This window comes from Stenella coeruleoalba (genome assembly GCF_951394435.1).
Source record: "Stenella coeruleoalba genome assembly, chromosome: 12".
In the NCBI taxonomy this organism is placed as follows: domain Eukaryota; kingdom Metazoa; phylum Chordata; class Mammalia; order Artiodactyla; family Delphinidae; genus Stenella; species Stenella coeruleoalba.
The window spans coordinates 9,170,740-9,194,033 of record NC_137158.1 but is presented as its reverse complement, the minus strand read 5'-3'; the positions used below and the strand labels follow the sequence as shown (position 1 = coordinate 9,194,033).

General features: G+C 40.5%; 1 protein-coding gene across 3 annotated transcripts in view; it reads right to left on the bottom strand.

Moving 5' to 3' along the window:
* The window catches only part of SMAP1 (small ArfGAP 1), a 149,704-nt gene that overhangs the window by 63,862 nt on the left and 62,548 nt on the right, over positions 1 to 23,294 (bottom strand). For 2 of the 3 annotated variants that reach the window (XM_079939982.1, XM_079939984.1), the window contains 3 exons: positions 20,191 to 20,276; positions 8,975 to 9,050; positions 1,139 to 1,219 (listed from right to left, as the gene is read on the bottom strand). In XM_079939982.1, the coding sequence (XP_079796108.1) occupies positions 1,139 to 1,219; positions 8,975 to 9,050; positions 20,191 to 20,276 (243 nt within the window). The remainder of the gene's footprint in view (positions 1 to 1,138; positions 1,220 to 8,974; positions 9,051 to 20,190; positions 20,277 to 23,294) is intronic. The other variant, XM_079939983.1, reaches the window with a different exon arrangement.

Sequence of the window (23,294 nt, the reverse complement as noted above, 5' to 3'; positions counted from 1 at the left end):
GTTGGCTCTCCGGAGACAGTGAAGCAGAGTGCTATGACCTGAAAATCCGATCTGGATACTCCTTCTGCCCCTGAAACTCATCAAAGTGCCAGGGCCTTCAGGACGAAGGCCAAACACGCCAGCAGGCTCACAGGAAGCCGCCTCTCCGCTTCTCTCCCCGGCCCACGCGTGTCCCAGCCATGCCCGTCTCCCCGCAAATCCCCAGTCATCCCGCCCTGCCCACGGGCTTTTCTCCACAAGATGCCTTCTCTGCTTGCACTGTGCCCTAGTCCTCACAGCTGATGTTTATGAAGAGTGTCAGACGCATGAGAAGGACGCCTGCTGCGCTCAGAGCAGCACCGTGAGCGCACGGCAACCGCAGCACACGTTCTGCCGCGCTAGAAACCTCTGTAAAGTTCTCCGTTTTCCTCTGTTAGATGGAAGCTACTCCAGGGCAGGGAGACACACCTTGTTTACCTTTGTATCCCCCGTGTCAAGCACACCATTTATCAAGGAGGAGACACAGAAACACTGTGAGATAAAAGGATGTCTCAAACTAATTCCCTAAGGTCAGGATGAGAACAACAAAAAGATACACAGTCAAAAAAATTAAAAACCTTCAAATATTGGAAGGCATGACTTTACAAATCCATAATAGTAGTACCGTGCACCCTAACCACCCCTATCCCACACACACTCCAACAATCATCACTGATGATTCTACACTCCTACGTTTCATCTATGTGATGGATACTATTGTTTAAAAAAAGAAACTTGACATTAACTTTCTTCAAGTGCTTATAATAACAGAAAGAAAACATTTTTAACCAAAAACCTTCCAAATAAATCAAAGAATTCAAGAGCAACTACAGAAAAGCTCCTTTGAGCATAAGGTGGTAATGGAAACAACAAAAAACTAATTACTTATTAAATGCTGAGATATATCTACGGTAACAATAAATTAGTCATTCTGAAATTAAATGCAGATTAAAACCCTGTGATCCTACCTGTGGCATAGAAAAGTATTCTTGTTGTATTTAACATTTTTAACACTGGCGACCGTTCAAGACATAAACAACTATTACAGCGTCCCAAACGATGGCACATTTACCACCGAGCGCTATGGAATGAGGCTATAGCTAGAACACTACTACCATACCTCCAATTTGTTCTTCTCAACAGCAGCTTGTAGAGAAGGAGAGGATACCAAAGGCTGAAGAGGAGCATCAGAGGAGGAAATCTGTGGAATGCAGATGGAAAGTCAGGAGAAAAAAACAAAAAGAAGACAATCAGAATTATAGGCACAGGAAAGAAACACACACTCGTGTATTTCAGAGATACAGAAGCACTCAGAGGTATGTTAAATGAAAATAATGCATCAAGAGAAAAGTCTTGCTTTCTAAATGCTTCCATGTGGAATTTCTATAAGTAAAAGTACTTACTACAGAAGAGTGTACGATTTAAAATGGATTTCACTATGACATAAATATAAAATGCACTCAGACAAGATCATCCCCCCGCAAAGTACGTGAAGAACAACTAAGCGTCACTGGCGGTTCCCTTTCCATCAGCGCTACTGCCAAGGTGCTCATGCTCTGAAGCGAAGACACACCGTTCCAAGTGGCCGGAGAGCACGAGCGAGTTCTCGTTCTTACCGTAACTGCTTCAAGAATGGAAAATAACACAGAGCTGAAACAGTAAAAGTCAACTCAAGTTTTAATCAACTGTTTAAGAAAACAGAAAGAAGGATGGGAGAAAAAAGAGTGGATTAATGGAGCATAACAGCTGAGCAGCAGACAAGACTTATCGTGAAGCCACTCCTACACTCCCTTAAGCTCCGTGCACACACACACCATCACCAGGGCTGCCCTGGCTGAATTACCCCAAAGCACTATGAGACAGTTACATATGCAGCAAAGGCAATTTATACATGGAGACAATTTCGTCTAAAAGCCTTTTCACACATCTGCCTACCCAATTCCTACATGCGTGGTTCATCGCTTTAAAGTAAGCGTTATCTTCCTGCCCTCTTCACTGCCAAAATATAACTGAAATACGTTTACAAAATACGTAGTAGATCTTTGGAGCCATAAAACTGACATCTCTATATTGCCCTACCATACCAACAGTGCCTACGAGGAATCTTTAAAAATAAAAGGTGCGATTATAGAAAGGTCATTATGATGTCAAAGTAACAGTGTGAGATGACAAGTCCTCATTCGGATCCGCTTGTTACTGAGTTAGTTACAGCTGCAATTCTTGACTCTCAACCCAAGCCCATAATCTTTAGGGGCGTTTTCCCCTGGCACACTGTTAGCTCTGCTAAAAGTATGCAAACTAGCCATTCAGTAACGACTGACTGAAATTACACGTAGAAGAAAATATTAAAAAAGACAAATTGTGCCTTAAAGCGCAGCTTCAAAGCTGGTTTATCCCACTGGACATTTACTTGCTAGAGCTATGTAGAAAACAAGAGATTAGAAAAAGCACATAAAATCACTTAAGATAATAACCTGTATCATAAAGACCATTTTTGCCCAAATTCATGTAAAAGCTGAACATAAAAATGTAAGAGAGGAATAGGGACACTTAATATGTCGAGTGTTACTGTAAAAGTGCTTGCTCTCCTTTCCAGAGGATGATAAACTGATTTGGCCACTTTTAAAATTCAGAAGGAGCAACACAAGACTATTCAATAAATATCAGTCATTTAACAAAGCATTTTAATGCAAAAATAAAAAAGCATTAATACTAAGTTCCAGCTAGGAAAAAACAGAGATGCTTGTTCAGTAGGGTACACATCTGAAAAGTCAATGGACAAATCCACAGGTGAATGTGAACAGACTGGTGTACCCATAAATCAAACTACTATCAGCCAATAAAAAAGGGATGGTCTAATAGTACACATGAAATCAGGGGTGAATTTCAGAAACATGCTGAAAGAACCCAGACATCAAAGAGTAAACAGGGTATGATACCATTCATATGAAGCTCCAGCAGAGACAGGTACAATCTACCGTGATAAAGAGCAGATCAGTGGCTACCTGGGCCAGGGGTGGGAGGCCAGGGGCACAAAGCGACCTTCTGGAGTGAAGGAAAGGGTCTACGTGCCAATCGACTGTGGTCGTGCTTACATAGAGTATTTATTTTCCGAAACTCATTGAACTATAACTTAAACTGTCTGCCTTGTATTGTATGTAAATTCTACCTCAGTAACATTGATTTTTTAAAAAGTCGATGAGCGGGGTAAGCCCCATCATGCGAGCAAGGAATGAAGAACTAGAGTCTACACGTCTTGCTTCAGCTGGAAGCAAGAGACACGACAGAACAGAGAGATGGGGGAGAAGCAAAAGGCAGGTGCGGGGAGGAAAGAAAAAAACGCAGAGGCAAGAAAAACCAGGCGCTCATGTGTTCCTTCCAAATCTCTACAAGTGCTGCCCACCACCCCTGCACTGACCACCAGCAGGGACCCGCCGGCCTCCAGCGCCTGGATGAGCACTCCTCACGGGTCGCCTTGCCCAGGTCTTGCTCTTCTACAAACTGTGACGATAGCAGGTGCAAAGGTGATCAGCACCTAGCCCTACTTAGGAGGCTTGAACAGTTCACACACATTATACAAGGCCAGAGTCTAAACCCCTTAACCAGACCACAGGTCCTCTGCCTGTCCCTGCCTTCCCTGACCTGCGACCAGGCATCTAGCCACACGCGACTCCTCTGGTGCCAGCGCTCCAGTCTCTGCCCCAGCCTCCAGGGGTCTCGGCTCCTGCTGCTTCCTCTGCTGGAAGCACCCATGCTCCCAGCGGGTCCCACCCGTCCTGACATGGCCTCCTCCAGGAAGTGTCCCTTCATCCTCCAGTCTCCTACAACGCTTCCCTCTGGCAGACATGATCATGTGATGTCCAGTACAGAGGCGATTCGTTATCGGTATTCTTCGTTCATCTGAAGTTCTCTGAGACAGACGTTGTTTCTCTTCTGTTCACCATCTCCAGCATGTGACATTCAACAGGTCTCAATAAATTTTTTTTAATTGACGAAAAGGAAACAGGAAGATGAGAGCATCTCAGAGGCACAAGCAAGAGGAGGCCCCACATCAGCAGTTCTCACTGTCCTCTGAAAGGGCACTGGCTTGCTCACGCACTTCTCTGAAATCTTATGCAAGTTATCTGTTGGGGTGGCCAAAAGATTCGTTCAGTTTTTTCTCCAAGATGGCTCTAGTAGCACTTAGTTGTCTTTAACTTCATTCAAAACAATTTTGTTAGATTGTACTGTGACAGCTGTCACATCAGTGTGCATTTAAAAAAACATCAAAATTGGTGAACTTTTGTGTAACCATTTTAATACTGAAGATGGAAGAAAAAAAGCATCCTTTCGGCACATTATGCTTTATTATTTCAAGAAAGGTGAAAATGCAACTGAAACACAAAAAAAGATTTGTGCAGTGTATGGAGAAGGTGCTGTGACTGACTGAACATGTCAAAAAAGTGGTTTGTGAAATTTCATGCTGGAGATTTCTCGCTGGACGATGCTCCACGGTTGGGTGGACCAGTTGAAGTTGACAGCAATCAAATCGAGACATTAATTGAGAACAACCAACATTACACCAAGCGGGAGACAGCCGACATACTCAAAATATCCAAATCAAGCGTCGAAAATCATCTGCACCAGCTTGGTTATGTTCATCGCTTTGATGCTTGGGTTCCACGTGTTAATGGAAGAAAACCTTCTTGACCATATTTCTGTGTGCCATTCCCTAATGAAACGTAATGAAAATGTTCCGTTTTTGAAACAAATTGTGATGGGCGATAAAAAGTGGATACTGTACAATAATGTGGAACGGAAGAGAGCGTGGGGCAAGGGAAATGAACCACCACCAACCACATCAAAGGCCGGTCTTCATCCAAAGAAGGTGATGTTGTGTATATGGTGGGATTGGAAGGGAGTCCTCTATTATGAGCTCCTTCCGGAAAATCAAAAGGTTAATTCCAACGGCTCCGAATGAGACCAACTGAAAGCAGCACTCAATGAAAAGCGTCCAGAATTAGTCAACAGAAAACGCATAATCTTCCACCAGGATAACACAAGACCACGTCTCTTTGATGACCAGGCAAAAACTGTTACAGCTTGGCTAGGAAGTTCTGATTCATCCACTGTATTCACCAGACATTGAACCTTCGGATTTCCATTTATTTCAGTCTTTACAAAATCCTCTTAATGGAAAAAATCAATTCCCTGGAAGACTGTAAAAGGCATCTGGAACAGTTCTTTGCTCAAAAAGATAAAAAGTTTTGGGAAGATGGAATTATGAAGTTGCCTGAAAAATGGCAGAAGGTAGTGGAAAAGAACGGTGAATACGTTGTTCAATAAAGTTCTTGGTGAAAATGAAAAATGTGTCTTTTACTTTTACTTAAAAACTGAAGGCACTTTTGGCCAACCCAATACACTCATTGTCAAATTCAGAATTTATTTTGTAACTAGATGATAATTCCATTTCACTGGATTCCAGTACTTTTATAGAGAGAGGGGACAAGACTTTGACCTTGAAAATGGCGCTGGCAAAGGCAATCGTCATGCTTTACTGTCCCTCTATTCCCCACCCTTCTCTCCCCCACCCCCAGCCATGAGAGAACACGAAGTGGGAACTCAGTAAAGATCTCCTTCGGGAATAGGAGCTAACGTCCTCCCTTCAATTATTCTTAAGACCAGAGGTTCTTCTCTAGGCCACCACCGAAGAAACTCCCAGAGTAATCCAAGTGTACAAACGCACCTACTGCAGAAGGAAAACTGACCTGGTAAAACAGGTTTCCAACTACCACGTTCCAGGATAAGGTGAAAAAGTATCAAGTATTCTAAAAATACCAGTACAATTAGTTGAAGGTGGTAAGGCAAAATGCTCATCTATCTTTTCAAGAAAAGATCACATTATTTTCTTGATGATTTTTTCTTCTTACTCTCTCACCCTTTTTGACAGAATAATGTTATATAATAAAAATCTGGTGCCTCAAAATGCTGAAAAATACCTTATGGATTAACTGTAAGCAATACATCACTTCAAACCCATTTTGGAAATTCTTGAATATATTTTCCAAGTGAAGATTTGATCACGGCAGTTCTCAAATGGGCTGTCTCATGACCTTTCAATACACTGTGAAGCTTTACTTTTTCAGGAGTTGAGAAATCATTTAAAAAATATAGTTTCCAAAGCAAATTACCTTCCATGGTATGTGTTAGGTACAAAAGCTGAAAATACATTTACTGAACTAAAGTCATACAAAAGAAACCATCGATTAAACGCATCAGTAGGAGAGTTAAAAGACTTTTGACAAGCTTAACTCAGTAACCATAGCCACCAGATATGTAGAAGAAGCCTGAATTTTAATACGCTAACTTTAAAATCATTGGATAAGTCACTAAGAAATGCAGAATTCTGGAGAAATTTCAAATAGAAGTCCTGTAAATGCCACATCAGTCGCCTGGCAGCCCACAATTTAAAAAGGGCTGACTGAAATGTGGCAGTATTAATCCGACAGAACTCAAGTCAGTGGTGCCAATGAGATACAGCCTCTGGGCAGCATGTGAGCCCGGCGGTTTCTAGCCCCACCCGCCCCTGCGCTTGGGCCCCTTTGCTCCTGCCCCCCTCCCTCCCCGCCAGGCGCTCCTCCCAGGAGCTCCTATGTGTTAAGCGCTCCTGTGCCAGGCACACAACAGAAATGCAGTGGGCCCTACCTTATTTAACTCCCATAAGAATACTGTCAAAAGTGGATGCCGTGATCATCCCTATTCCACAGAAGAGGAAACTAAAACTGTAACAAGAAGAAGTAACAACAACAACAAAAGCCCAACTTGAAACTGCTATTTCAGGGTAATCTTAAATCACCACCTGATCATTCATCATCTAAGTTTCTCATCCCTATCAGGAAGGACATCTTAAAATTTATTGCAATTCACACTGTCTTAAAATTATTGCTCATTTATATTAATGAATTATATAATCACCAGTTAACTGTAAACAGAGCTTAATGAAATTACTAGTGCTAGCTCTTTTATTATAATACAGTACAGAAACATTGTTTCCACAATTTCTAAGTTGAAATAACGGATTTAATTTTACTTTTGTTGTGCTAAATACTAGTCTTTATACATATATAGATACACACATAGAAAACAAAATAAGTGAAAGTTTTCCTGTTTTTAAACTTTTATATAATACTCAATTATATGGCAACTGATTGGAATAGTAATTTCATGTGAAATTCAGACTGGAGAATTAAAACCTTTGTGTGATGCAAACTCAAGCATGTACTCTAACTGCATTCAAGAGGCTACTTGTGAGGGATGAGAAGTGGCAAAGGAGGCAAGAAATGTGTAAGATAAACTGAAACAAGAACAAGTGAGTGCTCATTTTAAAGCTACCGACTCCCAGCAACTATTAGCTGTTTTTCCAAGACAAAACTGAGCCAGTCAGGGGTAAGGATTAAATAGTTAGAGTTACCTATACATTTTCCTGGTGCAACAGATTTTCTTTTTGATGATTATAATAGCAAATGAATCACGTGAGGATGGAAGTATGTGGAGGGGGAAGCGAGGGGGTGGTGGGGAGGGAAAGAAGAGGCGGGGGAGAGGGGAGAAGAGGAAGAGCGAGGGGGGAGAGGGGAACAGAGAAAAGTTGCTGCTGGAAAAGGGCAAACAACATGGCAGAGCTCAACCTCATCTGCTCGATACCTGCTAGATCTCCTAAGAACTCACCTGATCAGTGTTGCCAGCTATGCTGCACCACTACTTACGGGGAGTGAGGGGCGGACAGACAGGACAATTTCTGTACTCAGTTTTTCAAATGTCCCCTATCACTCATTCATTAAGGAATACCAAGGAGGGCAGACTCATTCTGCGTCCCCGTGGCGGGAGAATTCTAAGGTGGCCACCAAAATTCCCACCCCTGGTTTACACACCCTGTATTTTAAAATTTCTTAGAATTCCATATAAAAATATATTACTTATGATTTAAAGTTTGTCCTTTTTCCCCCACAATGCTGTAAGTAAACTTAATTTCATGGATGTGATAAGCATCACTCTCAATATTGTCAATTTTTACTGATTTTTCAAGAGATTTCCTCTCCTACACCCACTGTAAATGCAGCCTAAACTCTATCAAGGGTACCTTTGCTCCAAAATATACATTAATCATACTTTAAACATTGTTTTAGAAGATTTTTTTTAATGGTCAGAGACCATGTATTACAATATCCTTACTTTGTTAGTATTTGGTTGAATTTTTTAGTATACTGCTTCTCCATACGGACTGAAAAGGAAAACCAGCTTATATGCAAAATGAGAGGAAATTACTGTCTCTAAATTGCGTGACAGATGAATTAGCCACACAATTAACTGGCTTATAGCTTTACTATTAATCTAGGAATCAAAGACTTAAAAAATGACTACAGCCCTAAAGATAATTAGCCTTAAACAGCATTTAACTGGGATAGGAAAATTTAATCAGAAAGAAAAACTTAAAAAGGATCAGTGATATAACATATTTGGATCACTACAGTAAGGTCTCAACTATTACTTGATAATACTTGATAATAACCAATGAAAATGCCATGTTTTAATAAACTTATATCTGGACAGATCCACCAAAGCCCTTAAAAGAAGACAGATTTTCCTTTTTTGTTCATTTCCCGAATCTAGTAAAAACAATTCTCTCTCCTCCATTTTTCAATTAGTGACTTTATCTTTTTGCAAATTTCAAAAAAAAATTAATTAAATGCCATTTAAGCAGTTATCAGACTCTTACATATAATATGCTCCTTTCTGAATCAAGGGTCCTGCTTTGTGAAAGCTCATTAACATTATATGACAAAAACTTCCAATATTCAAATTTTTTAAGTATGTAACTAGCACATTTTCACAATAAATAAACAGAGCTGTATCGTATGTTAAAAGTTCCACATCTACTCAACAAGCATCAATTGGCAATAGAGATGAAGATTTTACTTACATTTGTAATAGCTATAGCATTTTTATCGTAGTATTTCTTCTTTTCATATTTATCTCTGATGAAAAATTCCACTGCTCTGAAAACAGATAACTTAAGGAAAAGCATGAGTTCAGTGACATGTACACTCCCCTTTATTCATTCGTCTCCACAAAGCCTGGACTTTAAATTCAATTTTCCTACTCTCCGGGCTGTATTTTACTCACACACTATTTCTGCAACTAAATTCTGCAACCTACTTTTCTTTCTGCCAAAGAGTCTATCTCTTTCAGGAAATTTTCCCCACTCAAGCCGATTCTAAAAAGAAAAGTAACCACATTTCTCAATTCCATCACGCTCCACAGCCCTCTACCCTGACTCAGCTCTAAATTCACTTCATGTTCATTTTGGATTCTCAGTGTAAGTAAAGAAACTAACGCCCATGCAGCAACCACAGCGCACCAGACACTGTGTGCTGTCCATAGTTTTTTTCTGTTATTTTTTTTTTTTTTTTTGGCTGTGTTGGGTCTTCGTTGCTGCATGCGGGCTTTCTCTAGTTGCAGCAAGTGGGGGTTTCTCTTCATTGTGGAGAACGGGCTCTAGGTGCGTGGGCTTCAGTAGCTGTGGCACACGGGCTTAACTGCTCCACAGCATGTGGGATCTTCCCGGACCAGGGCTCAAACCCGTGTCCCCTGCATTGGCAGGTGGATTCTTAACCACTGTGCCCAGGGAAGTCCCTGTCCATAGTTTTTTCCTTTAATCCTTCCTCAACACAGTAATGTGCATATTATAATTTCCACATCATAGATGAAGAATCAGCAACTTGGAAAGACTAAACAATTGTGATTTCAATACTTATGTCCCTTCCACCATACATGGCTGCCTCTGATTGTATCAGAGAAGATTCTCTGTATATTAGAAAAACGGTGGCTATTTTTTTTCCTGCAAAGGTTCTAGATACGGAGAAGTCAAGAAGCTAAAACCAAGGTGAGAACTATTCAATTTTCTGAAGTTGGGGGGACCAGCCCTACCTGTTGATAGATGAGTCATTTCTAGTGGGATCCAATAGCCCTGAGTTATCTTACAGAGATGACTTCTCTTAGCAGTCCAACAACCATGTCTTTACCATATTCTACTAAAATGGAACTTCTTCCATCAGGGATTTGTAACTTTTTAATTTTTTAGTACCATGAACCTCTTTGATAGTCCAGTAAAGCCTGTGGAGATAGTGCTTTTAAATGCATAAAATAGTATAAATTGGGCACTGACTTAATAAAAACAAATAAAAGCCTTAAAAAAAGGGACTTCCCTGGTGGCGCAGTGGTTAAGAATCCGCCTGCCAATGCAGGGGGACACGGGTTCAAGCCCTGCTCCGGGAAGATCCCACATGCCACGGAGCAACTATGCCCGTGTGCCACAACTACCGAGCCTGTGCTCTAGAGCCCCTGAGCCACAACTACTGAGCCCACGTGCCACAAATACTGAAGCCAGCACGCCTAGAGCCCATGCTCCGCAACAAGAGAAGCCACCGCAATGAGAAGCCCACACACCACAACGAAGAGTAGCCCCCGCTCGCCACAACTAGAGAAAGCTCACGTATAGCAACGAAGACCCAACGCAGCCAAAATATAAATTAATTTTTTTAAAAAGAATGCACTTAAAAAAAAAAACCTTAAAAAAATGCATAAAATAAAATACATAGAATTACAAAGGAAATGAATTACACTGAAATACAATCTCTCTGTGGATCCCCAGGTTAAGACATCCTGTTCAAAGAGAAGTTACCTGAAGCAGTAAAACAATATATTTTCAGTCAAAAGCTCCTTATTAGAAATTAATAAAAGCTCTTTAACTTGACAGTTGAGGCCACAGGTAATAGAAAGAGTTGACAGACAACTATACAGTGGGTATTAAAAGAAAGCACTCCAAGGGGGCCAGGGAGGGCAAGTAAGACAGAAAATCTAAACGTTCAATTTATTAAGTAAGCTGAATAATTGAAAGCCATTTTTAAAGATGGATTTTTATAAACTGAGTATGTGAAAGGTACTTTATCTCCTTTTGTCCTCGTAAACTATGAGGTAGGTGCCATTTTACAACTAAAACCAGGCACAGAAAGTTTAAGAAGTTCTCTGGGATTCTACAGTACAAGGAAGGGAGAGTTGTGATGATTCGAAACCAGAATGTCTGACTTCCACTTTTTTCAGAATGTTACTGGTCATCACAAGTTCATTTGTGAATCAGTCATTTATTTCTGCTAATGATAACAAATGCTTTCAAATCTAGAGAAGAAGGTCAAATGTGGAGAGTGCCTTTTATTTTCAAGGTAGCCTTGGAGACCCTTTCAAGTGAAAGGCCCCAGAGCTGTCAGAGGCTGATTATTTATTTAGATATATGAACATTTTGGCAGCCAGTACCAAAAAATTACCAAAACACCCCAAGATTTTCATAAAATGCAAGAATGTTATTTATTCCAACTATTTCACATGTAAATAAGCTAAATGTTAAGTTCGCACATGACTGTAAATCCATGTTCAATATTACATTATTCTAGTTTTCTAACAGGAAAAAACGAAACAATCAAAAAGAGAGGCCCTTTGGATGAGGTGTGTGAATGTGGTGTATTGAGCAACTTTCACTGCAGAGACAACTATTTACCACCACAACAGGGAAGAGAAAATAGAATTTACTTAGACTGATGTCATTTCCACTCTAGATGATAGGAAATATGTTTACTGTTTTTAAAAACTGTATACTATTTTAAAAACAGTAATTATATTTATTTCTAGATATAAATACTACATATAATATGCATATAGTTATTTCTTAACTAAGAAAATTTTGGAAATCTAAATTCTTTATTTTTTTAAATTTATTTATTTATATATTTTTGGCTGTGTTGGGTCTTCATTTCGGTACAAGGGCTTCCTCTAGTTGTGGCAAGTGAGGGCCACTCTTCATCACGGTGTGCAGGCCTCTCACTATCGCGGCCTCTCTTGTTGCGGAGCACAGGCTCCAGATGCGCAGGCTCAGTAGTTGTGGCTCACGGGCCTAGTTGCTCCGCAGCATGTGGGATCTTCCCGGACCAGGGCTCAAACCCGTGTCCCCTGCATTGGCAGGTGGATTCTCAACCACTGTGCCAGCAGGGAAGCCCCTAAATTCTTAAAGTATAGTTTTTATGTTTAAATATCTGGGAGGTGAACAACACTGATATTTTTCCTCCTTAAAGATAGAAACAACAGTCTATTTTGGATATTGTTTAAAGTGTACTACATATTTTTTTAATATTTATTCATTTATTTTGGCTGCACTGGGTCTTAGTTGCAGCATGCAGGATCTTAGTTGTGGCATGTGGACTCTTAGTTGCGGCATGCACGTGGGATCCAGTTCCCGGACCAGAGATCGAACCCGGGTCCCCTGCATTGGGAGCACGGAGTCTTAGCCACTGGACCACCAGGGAAGTCCCTCAAGTGTAGTACATATTAAAGCCTGGAAAGATTTTAATACTCTCATTTATGAAATGTTTATGACAAAGGAAAGATTGTTGTTTATGACCAAAATTTAGTTTTAGGAAACTAATCATTAAGATTAAAAATAAAGTATATAAAATAATTTAACCACTGTAAAACTAAAATATTGAAAACTATGATGGTTTTATAAATATCGATTTGAAAAAGGCAAACATTTTAAGTATACAATCTTTTGTAGTGAAAAACAATACTAACATCTGATGAAATGATATGTTGTGTGAATTTTCAGAAATGACAGATATCCGTGAAATCTTAATTTATACTTGGTGTATTTTAAATAAATAATTCAAATATAGCTGAGTCTGGTTACTGTTTATGATATTAAAAAAGAAACCCTATCAGAAATTATCTAAGCAGTAAGTAATTTTAAAAACTTAATGTGAGATGAAAGCTGATCTGTTTTTCAAGGACATAAAAAAATTAAAGCATCAAGATAGGACGATGTACTAGGATATTCCTCATTATTAACATAAAACATTGCTTTTTAAAAAACAAAGCACACCACAAAGTGAACTTTTAAAACTCAGTGGAGTCACCTGAGAAGAACTGTGATTCAGGGCACATGCCACATCCTTGGATGCTCTCAGGCCCTACATGGCCTCTTAGGCCAAGAATGTATCACATGGTCCTCATGTATTTTTGTAAAACTTCCCCAAAGCAAGCCAATTCTTCACTGTTAATTCACCTAAAGAAACGCTGATTTATTCCCGGGGTCAGCAAACTTTTTCTTAAAGGGCCATATAGTAAATATTTTAGGTTCTGTGGGTCAGTTGGTCTATGCTGCAACTACTCACTTCTGCATTTGTAGCTCCAAAGTAGCCACAGAAAACTGATAAATGGATGGGTATGGATATGTTCTAATAAAACTTTATTTACAAAAACAGGAGTTGGCTCATGGGCCTGTAGTCGCTGATGCTTGAATTCTATTCCAACTCTAGTGGGCCAAGAACAGCCCAGTTGGATTTATAGAGGATCTCTGTGTCTGCAAACTGCCACTGTAGACAATATAAGGGATTTTCAAGGGAAATTTGACAATAATTTTGCATTATATGCTGACTATAGCACTAATTCTCAAGGAAGATGGTCTCCAATGCATACCCTCATTTCTGGTACCAGTAGTGAAAATGACAATAATACTCCATATCTTACCAAGTTGTTGACGGTTTTGTGGATAATATAGATAAAGCCCTCAGCATAGTACCTAACAAACAGTAAGCATAAATGAAGTTAGCTTTTATTTTTGTATAACTTGGTGTCAGTTTCCTCACCTTTAAAATGGCGATAACACCAAGACTCACCTCGCAGGATTAAACACGCTAGTGTGTGGAAAGACCTAAGAGCAGTGGGGGACAGAGTGACTACTGTTTAACCCTCAGCTCTTATTATCAATCACCATGCTCTGACAGGCAGCTCTTTTAAACACAGGGCCCACAGCAGAGGGGGAAACAGAAAACTGCTGAGCCAAGGCTAAGATGGCGTGCCTATCATCAACTTTAAACAGATGAGCAAGTGAGAAGCAGCAACAAAAGAACCAATAAATTTGAAGACCAGGGAATACTTATCTTCATTTTCCAGCATCCAGCTGCCATTTGAGACAAAAGGTCTTATTACTGACAGAGATCAATAATACAACTCCTCCCCCACAAAAAGAAATAGAACAGTAATATTTTCAGCAAATCAAGGTAAGGAATATACCAACGACAACACAAGTTTAGGTGGCTGATTTGGGACTTAGTACACAAACAACGAAATACCCCAGAATACCCGCCACGCCTTTGGTCACAAAACACTCAGCACGGCATCCTTCACTGTCCCAATCCTCAAAACTAACAGACAGCAAGCACTACAGAAGTCCAGAAAAATGTTCTCATCACTATGTGTTTTATCTTTTCACATGTATTTATTTGTATTTTAAGATTTTTTCCTTTCTTTAAAGATGTCACTTAAAATACAAATTAATATCTATTCCCAAGAACAAAATGTTCCAGTTCCAGACACACAACACGGATAGCAGTAAAATTTTCAAAAGCTCCACGGAGAATCACCGCTGATGAGCTCTGGTGCACACCAGAACTCATGGAACTGAGGTAATTAAAGTTATCAGATAAGACGAAAGATCCTAATGAAAATCTTTAATGTAAAGCTTTATCGCCTGTCATGCACTCGTACATGCCGCGTAGAATTAACCACAGGCCACATGAGAAATTACACTTTCACAGCAGCTTCTGCCTAACTTTTGTAAATTGCAAAGCTTTTAAAAAGTAACAAATCTTGTTAAGAATGCAGTGAGGTCCCATATTATGTGAGTTTTACTTGCCTCTAAGGATGAGACAACTATATTTAAATCAGTAAAAGTGCAGAGATGTTAGGCTTCTCAAAGAGCACTGAGCTTTAGAATGATTGATGAAATAAAGAAAAAAAGGGGACTGGTTTTACTAGTCTCCCTAATAATAGCTCCAAATCACAGTGTTTCATAATTAAAAGAAGGGATAAAAGTGACGTAGCTGTAATAACTAAGGTAAAAAACATTTTTAACACCTTTGTTGGAGTATAATTGCTTTACAATGTTGTGTTAAGTTTCTGTTGTATAACAAAGTGAATCAGCTATACGTATACATATATCCCCATATCTCCTCCCTCTTGCATCTCCCTCCCACCCTCCCTATCCCACCCCTCTAGGTGGTCACAAAGCACTGAGCTGATCTCCCTGTGTTATGCGGCTGCTTCCCACTAGCTATCTGTTTTACATTTGGTAGTATATGTAAGTCCATGCCACTCTCTCACTTCGTCCCAGCTTACCATTCCCCCTCCCTGTGTCCTCAAGTCCATTCTCCACGTCTGCATCTTTATTCCTGTCCTGCCCCTAGGTTCTTCAGAACCATTTGTTTTTTTGGTAAAAAACATTTTTGAAGACTATAGTATTACATTAGATATAGAAGCTGGTCTCATGGTCCAAGAGATGTCATCTTATACTCTTATCATTAGTAGTCATCTATCTCAAATGTCTTTAGACAAAATCCCTCTTTAGTTTCTGACAACCTTAGATTATCTTTCTGTAAACAGCAAGAGGTCAACACCTCATATGAACATGACCATAATTTGCAAATGCTTTACAAGTAACATTTAGTTTGAAAAATCAAACACACATGCTTGAACTAACAGTAGCAAAGACACACATTATCTAAGAGCCTGACCTGAATCATACCAGGTACTCAAAAACTGACATTTTCACCTAGACCTTATGGTCTTAGCTGCAAAGAGTCCCAAACTATAAGCCTATCTATTTTTAAAAGCCACCCACCAGGACTCAAATGTGACAACACTGATTTTACTCAGACTATCATCATTAAGTATAATAATATCCAAGTGTCCTTACACACAAGGGAAAGTCTGAAGGCTTTGGGAAGTTTCTTAACAGCTCTTTGAGAACCCTACCCCCTTGCCTGCCAAGGATAAAAATATTATGCTCTATCTGAGTTGCTCTGAAAATTTAGAAAGCTAATGTACATAAAGTGCCAAACTCAGGGCTTGGCACACAGTGAACCCTCGCTGAGCAGGAAAGCTACTGCAGTTGTTTCCAATGCCACACCCTCACTTTGTCAAAGGTCAAGGACTTACTGATGCCAGACACCAATCAATTCACTACAAAAATCTCATCTCTCCTGAAATGTTTAGATAAGGACCACACATTTAAGGACATAGCAAAAAACACCAGAAAAAAGAACTCACCATCTCACTAATCCTTTACTTCTATTAGGTTCACCATAAAACGGATAGTAATTACTTAACAGAATTCCTACGAATGTGTACCAAATGGTACACAGAAGAGGGCAGTGTAAGGGGACACAGAGGTCCTGTCCTCCCCTGAATACCTTCAGGGCTTTGTCAAAGCAACACGGCATCATGGGGATGAACTAAGTAACTTGGAAGCCACATTCATCCACCAGATACCACATAAAGGACACTACCCCAAATCTCAAGAACCTCAAGTAATTTACCCTCTTAACGTTCAAGAGAAGCCCAAAAACCCAATTCAAACCAAACCAACCCCCAACACACACACACACACAACACACAAACTTCCAGACAAGGGAGATTCTTCAATTTGAGGGATTTTATACATTAACTCAGGCTTGGGGGTGAGAAGCAGAGAAAGGAATAACCTAATACAACCTGCAAGCAGTGGTAACAACCACCTGGAACACAGTTTATTTGCTCTGTGGTATCTCCTTCCACCATGCTCTCTTCCTCAGGATTCTGCCCTATGCCCTCACTTTCCAGAGGAGAAGGAAAACAGCATTCCCAAGAGTCTCAATAAAACCGCAAAAAAGAATACAGGACCAGGGACTTCTCTGGTGGTGCAGTGGTTAAGAATTTGCCTGCCAATGCAGGGGACACTGGTTCGAGCCCGAGTCCTGGAAGATCCCACATGCCACAGAGCAACTCAGCCCGTGCGCCACAACTACTGAGCCTGTGCTCCAGAGCCCGCAAGCCCCAACTCCTGAGCCCGCGTGCCACAACTACTGAAGCCCGCACGCCTAGAGCCCGTGCTCCGCAACGAGAAGCCCCCGCAATGAGAAAAGTGCCCACGCACTGAAGCGGAAAGTAGCCCCCTCTCTCCGCAATGAGAAAGCCCGCGTGCAGCAACGAAGACCCGAGGCCAAAAATAAATAAATAAATATATTTATTTAAAAAAGAATACAGGACCACTGCCCTAGGTAAACACAACTTTAGCAAGCATTTTTCTATCACCTACGTGCTAAGTGACTCTCCTGTCTACACTGCATTTCCTGCTTTCTTTTAGGGTCCAGACTCCTGTTTCCAGCTTCTAGATGGGCATCTCCATGCATGTGTCCCACAGACACCTTATCCTGCCCAAAGTGATGGCTCACTGTCTTCAATTTGTAACCCTTACACCTTCATCTGGTACTGAATTCCTTCCCCGATGAAGAAGTTTACCTCACTCACAGAACCTTAGCCAAGCTAGGAAACTTGGGGTCCTTGCAGTGTCTTCCCTGGAAACAAAGGCAATCTTTTTCTTTTTTAAAATTTTTTTTTGCGGTACGCGGGCCTCTCACTGCTGTGGCCTCTCCCGTTGCGGAGCACAGGCTCTGGACGCGCAGGCTCAGCGGCCATGGCTCACGGGCCCAGCCACTCCGTGGCATGTGGGATCTTCCCAGACTGGGGCACGAACCCGCGTCCCCTGCATCGGCAGGCGGACTCTCAACCACTGCACCACCAGGGAAGCCCAGGCAATCTTAACCTAATCCAACTGCCCCTGCCTTCCCAGTTCCCTTCCAGTCTCCCCAATTCCCTCCTGCCTGTTCTCAAGTCTCCCACGTAATTCATCTCTTCATCACTGCTCCCCTCAGGGCTGTACTAGTATTCTACATGCCCTCTGTGACTCCACGACCTCCTCCAACTCATCTTCCTTGTGGGAGAAGCTAATATTTCTAATGTTTCTCCTGCCTCAAAATTCTTCATGGCTTTTCAAATCCTTCAATCCTTTGGGCCAATGAAATGAGGTACTGCTCTATATGCTACCTATATGCTCCTCTATATGGTACTGAAAACCCTTCACAATCTGGAAAAATGAGCTTCTTCTGCCACTGGCCCACGAAACTTAAATCTTGTCATATCAAAACTTTAAAATGTCAAGTGTCCTCACACCTTCATACTTCTGCTCACACAATTTTTTATGCCTGAAATGTACCACCCACTCCTACCCCAGGATCTTGCTATAATAAAAATAGCCTGGGATATCAGACTGCTAAATGTGTGGGAAGGAGGTGGAGGAAGCAGAAACAGAACAGGACAAATACTAACTTCTTGAGTATAACCCAAAAGGTTTCTATACAAATATGAAAACATATATATATAATGGCCTGTATCTCTGAGAAAAGATCAATTTTTTTCATTGTTTGGTCACACAAACTGTTTTAGTATACACATGGGTAGTACCTGTTCTTTTTTTGTTTTTTTTAAGCTACACATAATTTTTTTTTAAATATTTATTTACTTGACTGCGTCAGGTCTTAGTTGAGGCATGTGGGATCTTTCGTTGTGGTGCATGGGCTCTGCTCTTCCTTGCAGCATGGGGGTTTCTATCAAGTTGTGGCACACGGGCTCAGTAGTTGTGGTGTGCGGGCTCTCTAGTTGTGGCGTGAGAGCTGCAAAGTGCGTGGGCTCTCTAGTTGTGGCACACGGGCTCGGTACTTGTGGCGCAAGGCTCTCTAGTTGTGGCGCACAGGCTCTCTAGTTGTGGAGCGCGGGCTTGGTAGTTGTGGTGCACAGGCTCTCTAGTTGTGGCGCGTGGGCTCGGTAGTTGTGGCGCAAGGCTCTCTAGTTGTGGTGCGCGGGCTTGGTAGTTGCGGCACGCGGGCCTAGTTGCCCCCCCACCCCGGCACGTGGTATCCTGGTTCTCCGACCAGGGATCGAACCCGTGTCCCCTGCATTGGAAGGCAGATTCTTAACCACTGGATCACCAGGAGAGTCCAGTATACAACTGATCTTTAAGAAACTACATTATATTGCCAAAATCACAAAAATCACCTTTGGATAAAATCACATATACCTACAGTCAATTAGATAATCTTATTCTGATGAGCTTTTTCTCAAACTTCAATATGAGTTCGAGGAACTCTATAAAATCAAACGATTTCTCTTTAACATGTGAAAAAAAAAATCCTCACTAAAATGCCTGTGAGAAAATATTCCCCTCATTCATTAGGTCAGATGTGAAAGCAGAGAGAGCCATGCAGCCTGTGACCCACGGAAGGTCAGCAGTGACAATGACCCCACATCCCTGCCACCATCCACGTCCACCAAGTATGGGATTTGTCTGTCAACTGCTTCACATAAACATAATTACCACATAAAGGTGATCAAAGGAAATTCCTCCAGGGACTTCCTCCAGGGTCGGGGAACTAAGATCCCACATGCTATGGGGCAACTAAGCCCATGCGCCACAACTAGAGAGCCCATGCGCTGCAACTACTGAGCCTGTGCACTCTAGAGCTCACATGCCAAAACTAGAGAGAAGCCCAAGTGCTGCAACGAAGACCCGATGCAGCCAAGACCTGATGCAGCCAAATAAATAAATAAATATTCAAAGGAAACTTCTCTGGAAATGATTTTTCAAAAAGTACTCAAGATGCTCGCAAATCAAACCTCTAATAATAGTCTGAAGTAATAAACAACCTATATGCTCCAATCAAGAGTTGGAGATCAATCAAGAGGAATCAGTTTGGGGCTTCCCTGGTGGCACAGTGGTTGAGAGTCCGCCTGCCGATGCAGGGGACGCGGGTTCGTGCCCTGGTCCGGGAAGATCCCACATGCCGTGGAGCGGCTGGGCCCGTGAGCCATGGCCGCTGAGCCTGCACGTCCGGAGCCTGTGCTCCGCAACAGGAGAGGCCACAACAGTGAGAGGCCCACATACCGCAAAAAAAAAAAAAAAAAAAGAGGAATCAGTTATAATATTTTATACTTAATAATAATTACATAAAAATACTATATAGATCATGTATTACCAGATTCCTATTAAAAACTTACTATATACAAAGCATAGCTCAGGGCAAATCAATTTCTATTTTTCATGACCAACAGTATGATAAAGGTCATATCTTCCTAAATATTCAATACAAAGTTAAAATATGAACTGTAAAAATGAGCTGATTCTTTTAAACCCCACAATAAAGAAATGTTAAAGGATACTGATCTGTCTGTGGTCTTCGAAAGTTCTCTGGAAGATTGGCTTCATATAGTAGTCTTGCTTTAGTATTTCCCATATCTTGCATGCACTATAATAAAAAAATCACATATTTTCATTACTCATATAAACATTAAAAAGTAATTCCTATACACACATACATACAAACACCAGACATTTATCATTTCCAATACATATTCTTTAGAAAAATAATTTAAATCACAACTATGAAATTAATTACTCAAGTTCAAAACAGAAGCATAGTTTTAATCCTTCACACGTCTTCAACATACGTGGATCTGCAGTTTTTGAATGTCTTTTTCCGTGACTACAATACCACCTTCATTTACACTCACTACTTCCTAAAAGTGGATTCCCTGGCAGTTCGTGGTATTACTATTGTTTTAAATGTACCACTTGAACAACACTGCCATTTCTAAGGCCAATAAGTCAAGATCAAATTTTCTTTGTTTTAGGCTTCAAAATACTCTGAGGTTTTCATGATTTACAACCAAGGCCACAATGGAGAGCAGTGAGGCAGAAATAGGGCCGCCCTAGAACACAACAGAAGTGGATTCACTTCTTTGGGGTTATTAATCTCTTTAAGATTCTGCCAAAAGCTATGGATCCTCCTCTCGCTACCAAAAAACTGTGCCTAATGGCCAAATTTTACATACAAGTTCAGGAGTTCACAGGACTCTCCCTAAAATCTATCAACCCCAAGAGTAAGAAACATTGCTAAGGAGGCATAAGATAATTAAACTGGTTGAAATGATTATTAACTTAAGTTTCTGGATCACCTATGAGTAAGGACTAACCAAAGAGTACTTCCAGGATGTTCTATTACATTAGAAACTGAACTAACATTTACAAACAAAACATTACTCTATCACTATTTTACATCATTTTCAGGGAGCTTAAGTTCCCTAAAATGTTTTAACTGGTTGAAAGATCTGCTTTTAAAATTCCTTTTTCCCCTGATTTCCTAAACACACCCCCCCCACCCCGTGTCCCTAAGAAGACAATCCAGGCTTAACAGATCACTAGATGTCATCCTTGGGTTGTAGCCCTCAAGGGGATACAGAACCACCTTCCTTCAGATAAAAAAATACAGTGACTTTTCTCCCAACTGAGAGTTCTAAGTCATGCAAGCTACTAATGTAAACCCATTTCTGGATACCTACACCACCCAACCTCAACATAAGAATTCTTTCAGGGTAAACGAGATTTCTAAGTCATTCCTCTAGAGATGATGAGAAAGTGAAGTAATAAAGGGCTGGGAAACATTAAGGGATAGTAAGCTGAAAAACAAGAAAATGTTTTGCTATTTAGCTCTGGAGAGAAGAGAGTAGGCCAAGGGCTCCCCCGTGTCATGAGGCACAGTAGCATGGAGTCAGTCAGTGTGAGGAGGGCTAGGGAACAATCCTCTGAGTGGGGAGAAGAGCGGAGAGAGCGGAGACTTTCAGGACTGCTAACCCTTCCTGTTTTCCATCGCAAGCATTCAATGACGCCGCCTCTTTGTGCGGGGGCACATGGGAATTCAGTAGTAGAGACGACCAACTCACGTCATCATAAAGGCATCAAATATTTGGAAAGAACGAGACCAAGAGAAAGTGTGCATAATATATGCAATGAAGCAAAAAGTAACTTAGATACAGCTCACAGAAACTACAAAAATAAGAAAACCTGAAGTTTCTAACACACAAACAAGAGTACATAAAAATTTTAACAGAAAATTTAGTAAGACTAAAAACAGTATCTGCTATACCTGCCATATCTCATTGATCCAAAGTTACATTTTTCTTCATATTATAACATTCATGAAGTAGAAATGCATCTTACAACTGATCGTGTCTTGTAAGTGATCATTTTTTTCTAATTAGTCCATAAAATGTAGTTGTTTCTTACAATCAGTGATATTATCTTATTTCAATAAATATGACTCTATACATTTTATATAAATATTCTCTTTAATATAGGTCATTAATATTTTATTTTGGCAAAATAAAAAATTAAGAACAAGGCATACATGTACATTGTACCAAATTATTTAATTTTGTTCTACGGATGCTATCCATCACAGTTAGACAGGAGGAAAAAAAGGTATAAAATCTGAAAGGGAGAAGTGATGTGAAATTATGAGCCATTTCTACAGCAGACCACTGCCAAAAAGTGACCTGACGCAGGTGCTCATGTGTGTGTGTGTCTCTGTTAGCTGGGACTGGGGGAAACAAGGATTCAATAACATCACGGATGTAGAGAGATCATTTTGTAAGGAGAAGGAAGATACTAGTAAGCTCAAATAATTTCTAAGTTTCTAAAAAGTAGAACAGAGTAGGGTGGAAGGAAAGTCTGCAATGAAAGGATTAGTGGAGATGAAACTGGTTCAGCCACTGGAGATGGTTAGAGTGAAGAGAAAAAAACAACAGGAGCTGGCATTCCTGGGAGGTGATAGGAGTGTGGTACAAACTACCTGTCCTCAGAGTGTCAAGACACTACAGGCAAGGGCCCTACAGAACACGTGAAAATTTTTTCTATTGGACTTAAGAGCAAATTCTGGTAATTGGCAGAAGAAAATAATGAAACAGCCTAACAGCTACAATAACAAGCATTAGCCTCAATATCTTATTAATATATATAAATAATATAGTATTATAAATTAGATGTATTATATATAATATATAAATTGCATATATATTATAATACATAAATTGCTTATATATATGCCATTTCAAAGTTTTTAAAATCCTGATTTAGGTATTATTACCCTAATTTGACAGGAAAGGAAACTGAAGCTGCAAGATGTTAAGTAACAGGCCCAGGAGTCTCCATTAGAATTAAACTCGACAGAACCAACATCGGCCACTGGCAGTCTAGACACCTCAGGCTGCAGCCAATGCAACTAGGGACCATGTCACGCAGGGCTCATGAACACCAGGCTCTTTGCTTTAGCGGCTCAGTTTTCATTTTACAGATGAGGAAACAAGCACAAAGAGGTTCCCTGCTGGGTAATTCAAGGAATCAGTTACAGAGTTTTAAAAATATTTTAAAAGAGATATTTATTTACATAGTAAACTATACTTCATCTCAAAACTGATTTTTTAAAAAC